We start from the raw sequence: 11,803 nt of genomic DNA, 5'->3' as shown, positions 1-11,803 counted from the left end.
ATGGACATAAATTTAACCACAGCTCAAAAATTCATAGACAGCTATTGTTATATTGATGCACTCATGAATCTCTTTAAAGCAAAAAGTTGTTTTTTGTTGAGAAATTTTGTTACAGTTGTTACACTTCAGTACAATTTTACAGAAAGTCACTATACATGAAAAGCAGATTGTGAATTAGTTTACAGGTCTTTGTTGATTGTATATGTGTTTTTATAACTCCTCAAAAAGAAAATACCATGTCAAGTTTTATTAGTACCTATACTGTAATGTTTTACCACGTGAAAAATCCACAGAGGAGAAAAAAAAAAGTTTTTTTTTTTAGCAGCAGAGAGCTGGGTTGTGTAGTTTTGGATATAGGTAAACTAAGAGTTCAAATGTAAGCTTAAAACTACAGTCACCAGAGAGGAAGTAAGTTGTTTTCTCTTTCTTGTTGTCTTTCTCAGGAGAAATGAAAAACAGTAATGAACTATAAACTAGTTGTCATACATGGCACTGGACTGAAAGGCACACATGAACTTCACACTACAATGGGCTGTCAGGGTGGAGCAGAACCATGGATGAAGACAGAAGCTGTCGAGATGTTAGCGCACACCACAGTGGCACTGTGTGTAACTTCCACTGATAATTATAATGGCTCCACAGACTTTGACAAAGGAGATCACTGGACAACACTGACCCACATGCATGGCAGTGATCACTATATTCTCAAAAACCACCTAGAGTTGAGAAGCTGTACCGAGGTGCTTGTTCTACTATTAAAGTAAAGAAGTCAAAGTTTGGTATTTGGTATTACACTACTTTTCATAACTTCAACCCATAGGTATTTGACAGCTACATGCATAGAGAAAATGCACTTTAATGAAGCACAATGAAATGAAGGTTGGGTAGAGCCTAGAGGCTGCGTTTAGCCTCTAGTCTGGGTCTAGGTTAAAGTACATGCAGAGAAGAAAAGATAACCCTCTCCACTGTGCAGCTGTACCCCCAAAAACTAAAGGAGGTCAGCTGCAGTGTGTGTGTATTCGGGGGAATCTGTTTGGATGGGGATGTCAGGAGAATACCGCAACGCTAAGATCAGACGTTGGAAGCCTTCTTCACATTATTTGTTGTCACTAGTGCTACATATGTGGATTTTGGACAGGTTTTTTATCTGTCAATAAAACTGACAGTCATGACACATCTCTTGTCATTTCATTGTTATTAATAAGCAAAGGAGGCAGAGACATCAGGCTCTGCTGTATTCTGCTGCCACCTAGAGTCCTAATCAGATACAGCACCACTGTGGTTGATAGTGGAGACTGACAGGTAGTCCAACACACATCCATCCAGGCTTGGCACTAGGAGAAAATAGAGAAGGGTGCAATTGCAATCCACGGGGTGCACAAAAAGTCATAAATACTATGTAGACATTGGGATATAAAGAGACAACTGTGGTCTGTCTGGGGGTGCAATGCACCCCTAAGCACCCCTGTAGCGCTGGACCTGCATCCATCCAAGACAATGTGATTCCTATAAGCGGTCAGAGTTCCACATGAATGGGTACAATGTATATTTATGTGTTAAATAACCTTTCATTAATTAGAGAAATTAAAAATGGAATACAACACATTTGAAGTGTTCTTTATTCTTATACGAGCTTACATCAATTTAAATTAAAAATAACATAACTCACTTTAATTATTTAAATGTTGTTAGAAATGACAGTGTTTGAGTCGAAGCCCAGTCAATGCCCTTAACTAAATTAAAACATAACATCATATTGTGACTCATTACCTTTGACTGTTTCCAGTTTTAATTGGCCTGGTAGCACCTTGCCTCCTTAGTTATACAGAGAATCTTAGCTAGTGGAAGCTGTGGAATGACCAGCTGCACTTCTTTCATTGGTGTGACTGTTATAAGACTTATAAGAAGGCATCATTTTTTTCATCAGTATAAAGTGTCTAATTTATTCATGCCATGCCAACCAGCATTCAAGCACTTACCTAAACTGCAAATGTTCTCAGAATGTTTTATGCGAGAATAAATCTGATCATTGGAGTAGGATAAGAAACTCAGTGTATTACTAAGCTAACCTTATTTACCCATTTATCTACCCTTTCACTCTGTTGAGTATTTAAGTGTGAGGCACAATATTTGTTTGTGAGAGCCTGGTATTACTTTTTTATATGAAGAATGCACAGTATGAGAGTGTTAGGATCATGATCGAGCTGCAGCAAAAGCTATGTTGAATCATGGGTGATGTGCTGCACGTTCACAGACTGGCTGTAACTGTGTGCGCACGCGGACTAATTGTGTAGTTACATTTATGTATCCGTGTTGGTTTTGATGGATTGATGGATTTCAGTCATTTAACAACTTGCCCAATTTAAACAGGTCCGCAAGTGAAAAGACATTGTTTTGGTCACCTTCTTACCAAAACTGACGGTCAATAGAGTGCCCTGAGTGGTGATACGTAAACTCGGACTTCAGTTTCTTCTCCTAATTTCCCACTTGTAATGGAATCAAGCGTCACTTCGCCGTTTTTTAAACAGACCATAATGCCTTTTTTCCAAATCTGATTCGCTCTTTTTACCATAATCCCAACATGACGGATGGAATTAGGAGCCAATGAATGACTAGAAACAATTTACATCAACCGCTTAGAAAGCTGCAAATCTGAGACGTGTACAATGTTGGCTACTTCCGGGACAACAGTGAGGTGTTTATGGAAAATGGCTGCTTTTGACAAAGTGAAGGTGCTGGTTTTGGGAGATTCAGGTTAGTGAAGTGCTGATTTGGGTTTATATTTAAATATGTACTGTAAATCATGTTACAAACTCTGTCAAATAAGGGATTTTTGAAATGACATGAAACTGGACTACTTGGCTCAAGCCCGGGGATAATATTGGACTAGCGAGCTAGATAACCACTTTTATTGTGTTGCTTAGATATGTAGCTGTAGCGTATACCTACAGTTTTATACTTATGCCAACGTTTTCCTTTAATTACTTCATTTATTTTCCTTTGGTGATGGTGTTGGGATTTGCATGTTACAGAGCTTTCTGCATTCATTTTAACATTATGCTACCTAGCCTAAGTTAGCCTCCGCTGTATGGTTGACTAGTAGGTTTTATAGATTTCGAGATAGATTGTTTTAATATTCTATTATTATATTAAAGTATTAAAGTATTAATTTTGCACGTGCCGTTTTAGCCTGCATGTGGTTGACAGTTCTAAGCTAAAAGTGCAGTAGTGTAACGTAACACATTAGCTACCTAGTTAGTCCCATGCTTTGGCAATCGGCTGAGGTGGCTGAGATCTAATAAGCATTGAGTATGCATTAGCTAGCAAGATGAAGTTTTGTCCTCCTTGATAATTAGTGGTGGTGTTGGTCTGTTTTAATATTATAGGCGTTGGGAAGTCGTCCCTGGTTCATTTGTTGTGTCAGAATCAAGTGCTCGGTAACCCCTCATGGACAGTGGGCTGCTCCGTGGATGTGCGGGTGAGAATGTTGAAAAGAATAACACTTTGCTAGTTTAATTTTATGTTTATTCATGACTTTAACAACCTGTAGTACAGAGTGTTCACTTAAAATACGCGTGTACAACTCCAGTCCTTACTCAGCTTGCTAGCTAGCTAGCTATCAACCAAGGGCGACTAATAGTCACGGTGAATCATTGTTCGACAGGTCCATGACTACAAAGAGGGCACTCCAGAAGAGAAGACCTACTACATTGAACTGTGGGATATTGGAGGATCCGTGGGCAGCGTCAGTAGTGTGAAAAGCACCAGAGCTGTTTTCTACAATTCTGTAAATGGTGAAGAGGAGCAGCTGACTGTAGATCACATGATGAATGGAATACATTTGACATGCATATGTCAGCAGATTCTCATTAAGTTGTCATATTTGGCTTATGTTTTTTCAGGAATCATATTAGTCCATGACTTGACAAACAAGAAATCCTCACAGAACTTACACCGCTGGTCATTAGAAGTCTTGAATAAAGATTCATCTCCAACAGGAGTTGTTGTCACAAATGGGTATGTCTCTCTGACTCCAGTAAGCATTTGCCTTTGATGCGCCAAGGTTTTGAAGAAGGAGCCGCGTCCCTTTTTTATACAGCTTGAAGCTCCTTTGCTCTTTTTCCTCCTGTACACCTCCAGAGACTATGACAGGGAACAGTTTGCTGACAACCCCATCCCTCTGCTTGTGATCGGGACCAAGTTTGACCAGATCCCAGAGAACAAGCGCAACGATGTGTTAAAGAGGACCGTATTCCTGTCAGAAGACTTCAACGCTGAGGAGATAAACCTGGTGTGTACTTCTGTTTCGTTGCTTCTCTCAGCTCAGGTATTGAACCAGCCGCCATACATTTAGATAACCTTCGAACTGGTCACTGGTTAGAAAATGATGCATACTGCAAGCTTCTCAGTAACATGATCTGGAAATCAATTCATTTCCCATTCGAGACTGGCTATACCTCAACAGGTGTGTGACAGAGACCACTTGATGTGATCACTGTCAGACTAATTCAGTAGCCTGAATACTGTGCTGTTTTCAGCTTGAATACTTGAGCCCATCCACCCTCACATTAAGTCTCTGCTGGCCAGCCTCTCTTCGCTTTTCCTCTTATTTGTAATGATGTACTTAAGTGTGGTTACTCCTTTGGGTTTTGTTTTGTATTGAAAAAAAATAGAGAACAGTTTTTTTTTTTTTTTTCTTACACTGATGAGAATGATTGGTGTGTAAAAGTACCAAGAGCATTTAGATCATGGCTGTGTTTGGCCTGGGTTGAACACATGAACATGGCAATATTCCCTAATAGTACTACATACTGCGACACAGTTCTCCAGACAAATTTCCCATACTTGTTTCGGGTTTTACAGGATTGCACGAATCCAAGGTATTTTGCAGCAGGTTCATCAAATGCAGTGAAGCTAAGCAGATTCTTTGACAAGGTGAGAATCGCAGTATTGTTGTATCAATATCATTGGTTTTGCTGTTTTACGGTTCCAACAGCAAAAGGTCTGCACTTACCTGGCTTTTATCTTTCAGGTGATCGAGAAGAGGTTCCTCACAAGGGAGGCAAATCAGGTTAGTCTTTTTTTACTGCTACCTTAAATAGACCATTAAGTTGAAAATTTAGGACATTGAATTTCTACTTTGAATTTTCTACTTTAGATTTAAAGAAAGCCTGGAAATACATCGTAAACCTGTGATTTATCTCTGTTCTCTTGTACTCCTCTCCACAGATGACTGGCTTTGCAGACAGGAAACGCTTCAACTTCAAGAGCCTCCATTACGACTGAGCAGGATGCCAGCAGGGCAAGGACATGTGGCCTAATCACCCTGAGGACCGTCACATCTTGGCGCTCCTTTTGCCAATGATAGACTCAACCAGTCCTCTGCCTGACAGACTGACCAGTGATGCCTGCAAAACCATACACACCACTGATGCAGCACTACGCCACTCCCAAGTGAATTGTTTAAGAGTACATGAGACACTATCCCTCGGCCACATGTGTATGCTTGAAGAGTCGTCTTGAAGAAGCACTGTGACAAAGGGCATATAAAGGAAAGGCAGACCATAGCAGCACAGGGGCTGGAATGGAGATGTGTTTCAGAGGCTCCTGTGTGGGCTTTGTTGCTCATTGGTGGATGAATGGCCTCATTACTTGAGGGGAGTGATCATACCTCAAGGGGTTAAGTGAGACATACCTGCTTACTGCAGGCAAGCCAGGAGCAATCTGTGCTCAGTGCATTTTAATTTGGGACAGAGTCCCGTTTTTATTCCAGGTGTGACATTTGAATGTCTTTTAAGAAAAAAGTATATATGGGAGTGTTACTGTTTTACAAGAAAATCAGGGCCATGGGTGTGTTTTTTTTTCCATCTGATTTTTGTCATTGTCACTTCCTCACCAGTCTCAATGTAGGCACAAGAAAAAAAACACAGCCTTGATATTTAAGAGAATTGCACTAAATCTTTTGAATGGCTGAAAGACTTATTGTAATTTTTGTTCACATATGATGGAGGTAACTTGATATAATTTGATTCATGTTAAAGCATTTGGATATTCACAAATTGGGGTTATGAATCCAGAGTAGTAAATGAATAAGATTACCAAAGTCGTCTTTGTAATAATTTATAAATAAATCACTTGTGTCATTGACTGTATAAACAGTAATTATGTACAGTTCTTTTGATATTTTGTGTATCTATTACTATTAACAAATTAAGTGGTGTGGTGCTGTTTCAACTACAGAGACAAGCACTGGTTGATTATTTCCAATGTAAGGTGCAGATCAGCACTATCTGACAATGCCTGGGAAATTACACAAATCAAGTGATATTTGATTTTTATGTTTTCCAGTCCAACTTTACATTACATTGCCCTAATACCTCAGATTTAGACTGTACCTACTTAGGTTTGTTCACCCCTCAGGCAACCTGGTGACCTAAGGCCACCATGCTTATGCTGGCTGTTGGAGCGACTCTCACTCATCACATGTATGTATGTATATATGTATGTGTTTGATACATAAAACACAAATGCACACATTTTCTGTAGAATGGGATATTAAATTAGACATACTTTCAAAATTACACACAGAATGGGACTGTACACTCAGCTACATACAAACGACATCACACAATGTCACAAAATCTTACTTCCTCAGACAAACGCTACACAACTATGGTGTTATTTACACTGCTGACCTCCTGTTAATCTAATTGGACTTGATAAATCAGCACAATGCCAATCTGGCATTAAACTGTACTTGTTCAAAAGTAAGATTACTGTAGTTTTGTGTAGAAAATAATTGCACAGACAATTTAGTCACAGGTCACAGAGTATTCAGCTTTGAAGTCCCGATACCAGACACCACAGCTTCACTGAAGCCATCCATTTCCAGTGTGTGAAATCACCACTCATTTCCACAGTCTGCTGACGGGTAGAGCTTGAGTGAAGACAGCAGTGGCAGGAATTTCTTTGGCCAAGTGCTATAGTGGGCAGTGAGACCCAGTCACTGCTAGCCCTACGTGTTCACTTTCTTCCTGGACTTTAGGAAGGGCTGATGAAGCACATCGTACAGCCGTCTTGCCTGTGAGGGACACACAACAAAATATGACCTAAAGGTAATGACATGTCAATCACAAACAGCTGTAAATGTGTATTGTAAAAATAATAAAGATTATGTTGGCATGGCAATGGTAACTTTACCTGTTAAAAAGCACACCTAATGAAAACAACTGTGGCCATATAGCGCTGCGGGTTTGGACTAAGATAAAATGGCTGTCTGTCTATATCCTGTAATATCACAGAGAAAAGAGCATTCACTCTCATCCATCTTACCTTCTGCGGACCTAATCCTGGACAGAGTGTAAGTTCCTCTTTAGAGGCATTTATTACCCCCTCCAGAGACTGTTTTTGGGGAAAGATAAACAGTAAAGAGAACAAGTAAGCCCTGCTGTAAACAAGAGCAAGTTCCCCAAAAAGACAGAGTGAACAGAGGAGTTTCACCATCTGTGTGGATTATGAATTTCGTATGTGTTTCCACTTTCCATTTAAAACATTTCTGCAAACACATGGAAAGAAGTCTTACTGAAAATGTGGACAGAAGGGTCATGGCGTCTGTCTTGTTGACTGACTTCACCGTAGTCAGACAGTCAGTCACCTGTGAAAAAGACATGGGGCCTGGTGTTAGAACCCAAGTGAGGGTATAGCAGAAAAACTGTTCCCCTTGTGGTAAAGACATCTGAACTGATACAAAACTTTAATCCACCTGCAAAAGTGATTAATCTGTGATCTGAGACACATTCCTGTTTCACAAAAAGTGACAGTGTTATGTAGGTATTAGTAACATCTCCAGGTTAAATTCAGCCGTATAACAAGACACATGATATGGAAGTATGAGTACATTTTAGACCACTAATATTGGTCTTCCCCAGAAACCTTTACTATCTCGCTGTCTGTGACACAAATAACTTTCTTCTCAACTGTACATACCTTAGACAGGTAGTCCTTCTCTACTTGTTCCTTCAACAGGTCTGCAGGCTTCTTCTCATAGGATTTATATGTTTCCAGGTAGCGTCCTGCCTCCTCCGGGCTTACACATGTAATGCAAAATAAAATTACGGCAACTGATTTTAATGACATATTTAACCGATCATTAATTTTTAAAGAGCGGAGTGATTTAACTCAGCAATGTGATTTGAATGAATAAATAAGACTGTTTGCTAAATCATCTTTTCACCCACATCCCCCTCACCTCCAGGCCAGGATGAGTGTGCAGTCTGCCATGATGCAGATACGAGCCAGCTCCCTCAGGGCATGGTGGGGGTCTTTCTGTGGCACGGTACAGAGAGAGGTGACAGCAAAAAAGAAGGACTGAAACAAATTCCAAGTTTAACAAATTAACATTATCCCAACTGGAAAGATGCAACAGTGGTGACACTGTGCTACACAGTTTAGTGCTTTGACAAATATCCCACGGTTACAACAAAAGGTAACATCAAATGTATCAAGTAAAAAAACTTGGTCTTACCACGTCAACCTGCACCAATAGGACCCTCAGAGTGAAGGTTTGGCCCAGCTGCTTCAGACGGTCATGGATGTAGTTGGGGTTCAGGTTGTGGTATCTCAGACTGAAGGTTCATCACAGGCAGGAGAAAGACCAGTCCAATGCACAATGGAAGCAGAAAGTAATGGTCAGAAAGACCGATTCACAAAGGGGACATGATGTGAGGCTCTTATGGCTGCGTCCACAGCAGGATTAAGACCATGCAGGGTGAATTACATATATATATCCTGGGGAAACAGAAACAGGGGACAGAGACTATGCAACTGTTTAAATGCCTGTACTGAGAGGAAGTTATTCAATCTGAATTTATTTTACTGATCCAAAAAACACCAATATGAACAGCAGTGCACACATATCAATTAGAAATATTTCCAATCAACAACACTGACCTGAGGAAGAGGGCACACGTCGTCTGCCCTAGGACATAATCTGGGACCACATCGCCAAACTCCCACGGCACACTCCTCACAAACTTCAGGATGGGGTTACCTCTCTGGAGGAACAACAGTACTGCATGCGTTGAAAGGAGAATACATGGTTCTCAGGACACACGGTCCCAATACACTATCACACAACACTTTCTTCAGATGGAGTCTCTCAGATTAAAAATACAAAATACTGTTCAGACATAAATCTTCTGCTATGAATCTTAATTAGCTCTTTTTCCCCCTTTTATGGGATGTGAAGACAGCTTCCAGTAATTCTCACCTGCCTGGGACTAACAATGATGCTGTTCCCTGTGCCGGCCGGTTTGGGGGCGCTGTTGGAGCCTACGTCTGACCTCTGACCAGCCCCTTGTTGCTCCTCTCCTTGTACAGCCTCCACCTGAGGAGGAGCTGGGGGGCCGCAGCTTGAAGTGTCCGTTCCGGTCGTCTCATTCTGGGGCTTAAGCGTTCCTGTGGAACACCCCTGAGCTCCTGATCCTCCTGCAGCAACCTGTTCAGTTGGTCCCACTCTAGCCACCTCTCCCCCTGAACATGGCCTTGCTAGACCCGCTCTCTGAGCAAGCGGAGCATTTTGCTGAGGAGCATGGCTTTTACTCTGGACAATAAACTCAGCATAAGACAGCGGCTGGCCAGCAGGATGGGGTGCAGGCTGTGTTTCTGACTCACATGATGATGGGTTTCCTTCACTACTTTTGGTCGACGGTTTAAACAAAGGCTTCACCTGCACAGAGGAGAGGTATCAGGGTCCATTAACTCCCAGTAAATGTACTATATGTGCAAAGTCCTATAGCTGCGAATAGACATGCTGAAACACATTGTTTTTACAGGTCTCCATGTCAATTTTACAAGTTTGATCTCGTTTGATCTAGTCGTCTGCCAAGACGACTGGACAATTAGAATATGTACAGACACTTTCTGGATTCCAAGATTTCATTAAATAACGGTTCATAATAAACAGCAAACGACACATTTGTGACGACAGCTAACAGCCAAGGCTCAAAGAGAAAACCCTGGAAGACGTTAGTGAGTCCGTCAAGCCTGCAAATTGCATGTATAAGTAAACGTTAGCTAGACAGTAGAAAGTTCATTCTCGCAAACGCGCCACACTAAGCTTTTGTTCTACTTAGCCTGCTATAGCTAAATCAATTAATTTCAGTTCAGCAGTTACCCCTAATTGTCAGATAGCGCAACAGTGAATAAAGAAACACCCTAATCAAGTAAACAACCCCATTCATTAAGTCATTACGGTACATAATATTGCCAATGTGCACTGATGTTCTACATCTAACTAGCTAGCTGCTAACATTAAAACACGTAAAACGCATGAGTACAAACCGGAGGTCTTTCTTTGGTAAAAACAGAATCGTCCAGATTAATGTTAAATTTCTTTTTCTTCTCCATCTGCCAATATACGGAAAGCAGATTATTTAATAATAGCAACAAACTACAAACAAACACGAAACGATTTGTTTAGGCTTCGGAAAAACCGCCGCCATACAAAATACATAGACATTACCAATTGATCACAGATATAATCGAGCCGTTGCTTGGTGTTCGGCTACGTCAAAGGCGCTGCGCAGCACTTGTCCAGGATCGCAGCCACTCGATGTGATCTCGAAACAACTGTTTTTAAGAGCAACAGTTCCCAGTGAGGCGTGCTGCTCAGACCCACTGATATTTATGATCTGAATATTTTAATGGAGGACATAGATGATTAGATAAATACATACATTTATTGTAATCAATAGTGGACTTGGGCAGCGACCGCTCTAAACTGATGACAAAAAGGTAACGTTTAGTCAGCGTCGCATTGAGCAGCGCATTCACCAGTCAAGGACATCAGTACGTATAGACTTTACCGATTTACCGTGAAATGTACAGGTACAGATGACACAAAGTGAACATATTTCAATATGCGGCACCTCTTGCTCACAGAAACCTTATTCAAACTATGGTGTATTTTTCAAAATCCGGCAGAGGGCGCTAGAGACCCGTATGTGTGTTGCTTCAGTTCAGCGAGGGATCTGCAGGTGGAGCATTCGGGGCACTTTGAGTCCGCGATTATGCGAGTGGAGTACTAGCTCAGGTTCATAACACCGTTTCTTTTCTGTGCCTCTGTTAATTTTACTTATGCAGAGTCACGAGCCATTTTACAACACTACAAAATATATCGTAGGGACGGATTGATCTTAGATCTGAAACACTGATGTTTAATATGCTTATTTATTTTCATTTGCGCTAGAGATTATACAATAATTAACATAATTAAAAACATGACAAAAACTCCTGTGTAGCACATTTAAATCTATTTGTCATTCCTATACAATGTACTGCAAATAATGGGCACTAGCGTAGAGAAAACTCGAGCTTTATTTGAGAGTTGAGCATCGAGATTTGAAATAGGTACTTATTCAAGAGGTGGATTCAAGATCTAATTTCAAATGAACAGCTTATCTTGGATAGACAGACACAGGTCAAATGCACGCACGTACACATTCGTGTTCACACACACACACACACACACACACACACACACACAGTGTGCTCCCCCCATTCTTCCATCTCAGAGCTCCCATGGAGAAACAAACGGAGAGAAGTCGCGGGAATTCCCTCGTGCCCGGCAGTGCGGTGCAGTAACAGGTGCGGCGATGCTCTCTCCTAGCTCCCTCTCTTCGCTACCGCAGGACTGACTTCATAATGACATGATTACTGTAACCTTTGCCGAGGGATAATGAAGCGTGGAGCTCTGGGGCTGTCTGTGTGTGTGTTACTGCAGAAACCGCAGACCGGGGAGTCT

At 41.1% G+C, this 11,803-nt stretch overlaps 2 protein-coding genes across 2 annotated transcripts; one reads left to right on the top strand and one right to left on the bottom strand.

Annotated features, from left to right (window-relative positions):
* The first annotated feature begins 2,702 nt into the window (after nt 1–2,702).
* Nucleotides 2,703–5,925, top strand: rabl3 (RAB, member of RAS oncogene family-like 3). The gene is made up of 8 exons (XM_036541116.1): nt 2,703–2,754; nt 3,387–3,478; nt 3,665–3,794; nt 3,903–4,017; nt 4,141–4,291; nt 4,864–4,935; nt 5,033–5,071; nt 5,230–5,925. Exons 1-8 carry the CDS (start codon nt 2,709–2,711, stop codon nt 5,284–5,286), a joined length of 702 nt encoding a protein of 233 aa, XP_036397009.1. The 5' UTR covers nt 2,703–2,708; the 3' UTR covers nt 5,287–5,925.
* A 635-nt stretch (nt 5,926–6,560) lies between these two features.
* On the bottom strand, nt 6,561–10,494 carry ercc1 (excision repair cross-complementation group 1). Its single transcript, XM_036541138.1, has 9 exons — nt 10,342–10,494; nt 9,269–9,727; nt 8,950–9,053; nt 8,525–8,624; nt 8,249–8,325; nt 7,987–8,086; nt 7,583–7,654; nt 7,333–7,401; nt 6,561–7,081 (listed from the first exon to the last, which is right to left on the bottom strand). Exons 1-9 carry the CDS (start codon nt 10,405–10,407, stop codon nt 7,016–7,018), a joined length of 1,113 nt encoding a protein of 370 aa, XP_036397031.1. The 5' UTR covers nt 10,408–10,494; the 3' UTR covers nt 6,561–7,015.
* Between the last annotated feature and the right edge of the window lie 1,309 nt (nt 10,495–11,803).

This window comes from Megalops cyprinoides, chromosome 11 (assembly GCF_013368585.1).
Source record: "Megalops cyprinoides isolate fMegCyp1 chromosome 11, fMegCyp1.pri, whole genome shotgun sequence".
Taxonomy (NCBI): Eukaryota; Metazoa; Chordata; class Actinopteri; order Elopiformes; family Megalopidae; genus Megalops; species Megalops cyprinoides.
The sequence above is the reverse complement of the archived record's forward strand: the minus strand, read 5'-3'. Positions and strand labels throughout refer to the sequence as shown.

Coding starts and splice junctions, on each gene's coding strand:
- rabl3 (XM_036541116.1), top strand. CDS start 2,709: ATGGCTGCTTTTGACAAAGTGAAGGTGCTGGTTTTGGGAGATTCAG. Junction 3,795..3,902: donor TTTCTACAATTCTGTAAATG/GTGAAGAGGAGC, acceptor ATGTTTTTTCAG/GAATCATATTAGTCCATGAC. Junction 4,936..5,032: donor TAAGCAGATTCTTTGACAAG/GTGAGAATCGCA, acceptor TTTATCTTTCAG/GTGATCGAGAAGAGGTTCCT.
- ercc1 (XM_036541138.1), bottom strand. CDS start 10,407: ATGGAGAAGAAAAAGAAATTTAACATTAATCTGGACGATTCTGTTTTT. Junction 8,326..8,524: donor TATTGGTGCAGGTTGACGTG/GTAAGACCAAGT, acceptor ACCGTGCCACAG/AAAGACCCCCACCATGCCCT. Junction 7,402..7,582: donor CCCTTCTGTCCACATTTTCA/GTAAGACTTCTT, acceptor CCCCAAAAACAG/TCTCTGGAGGGGGTAATAAA.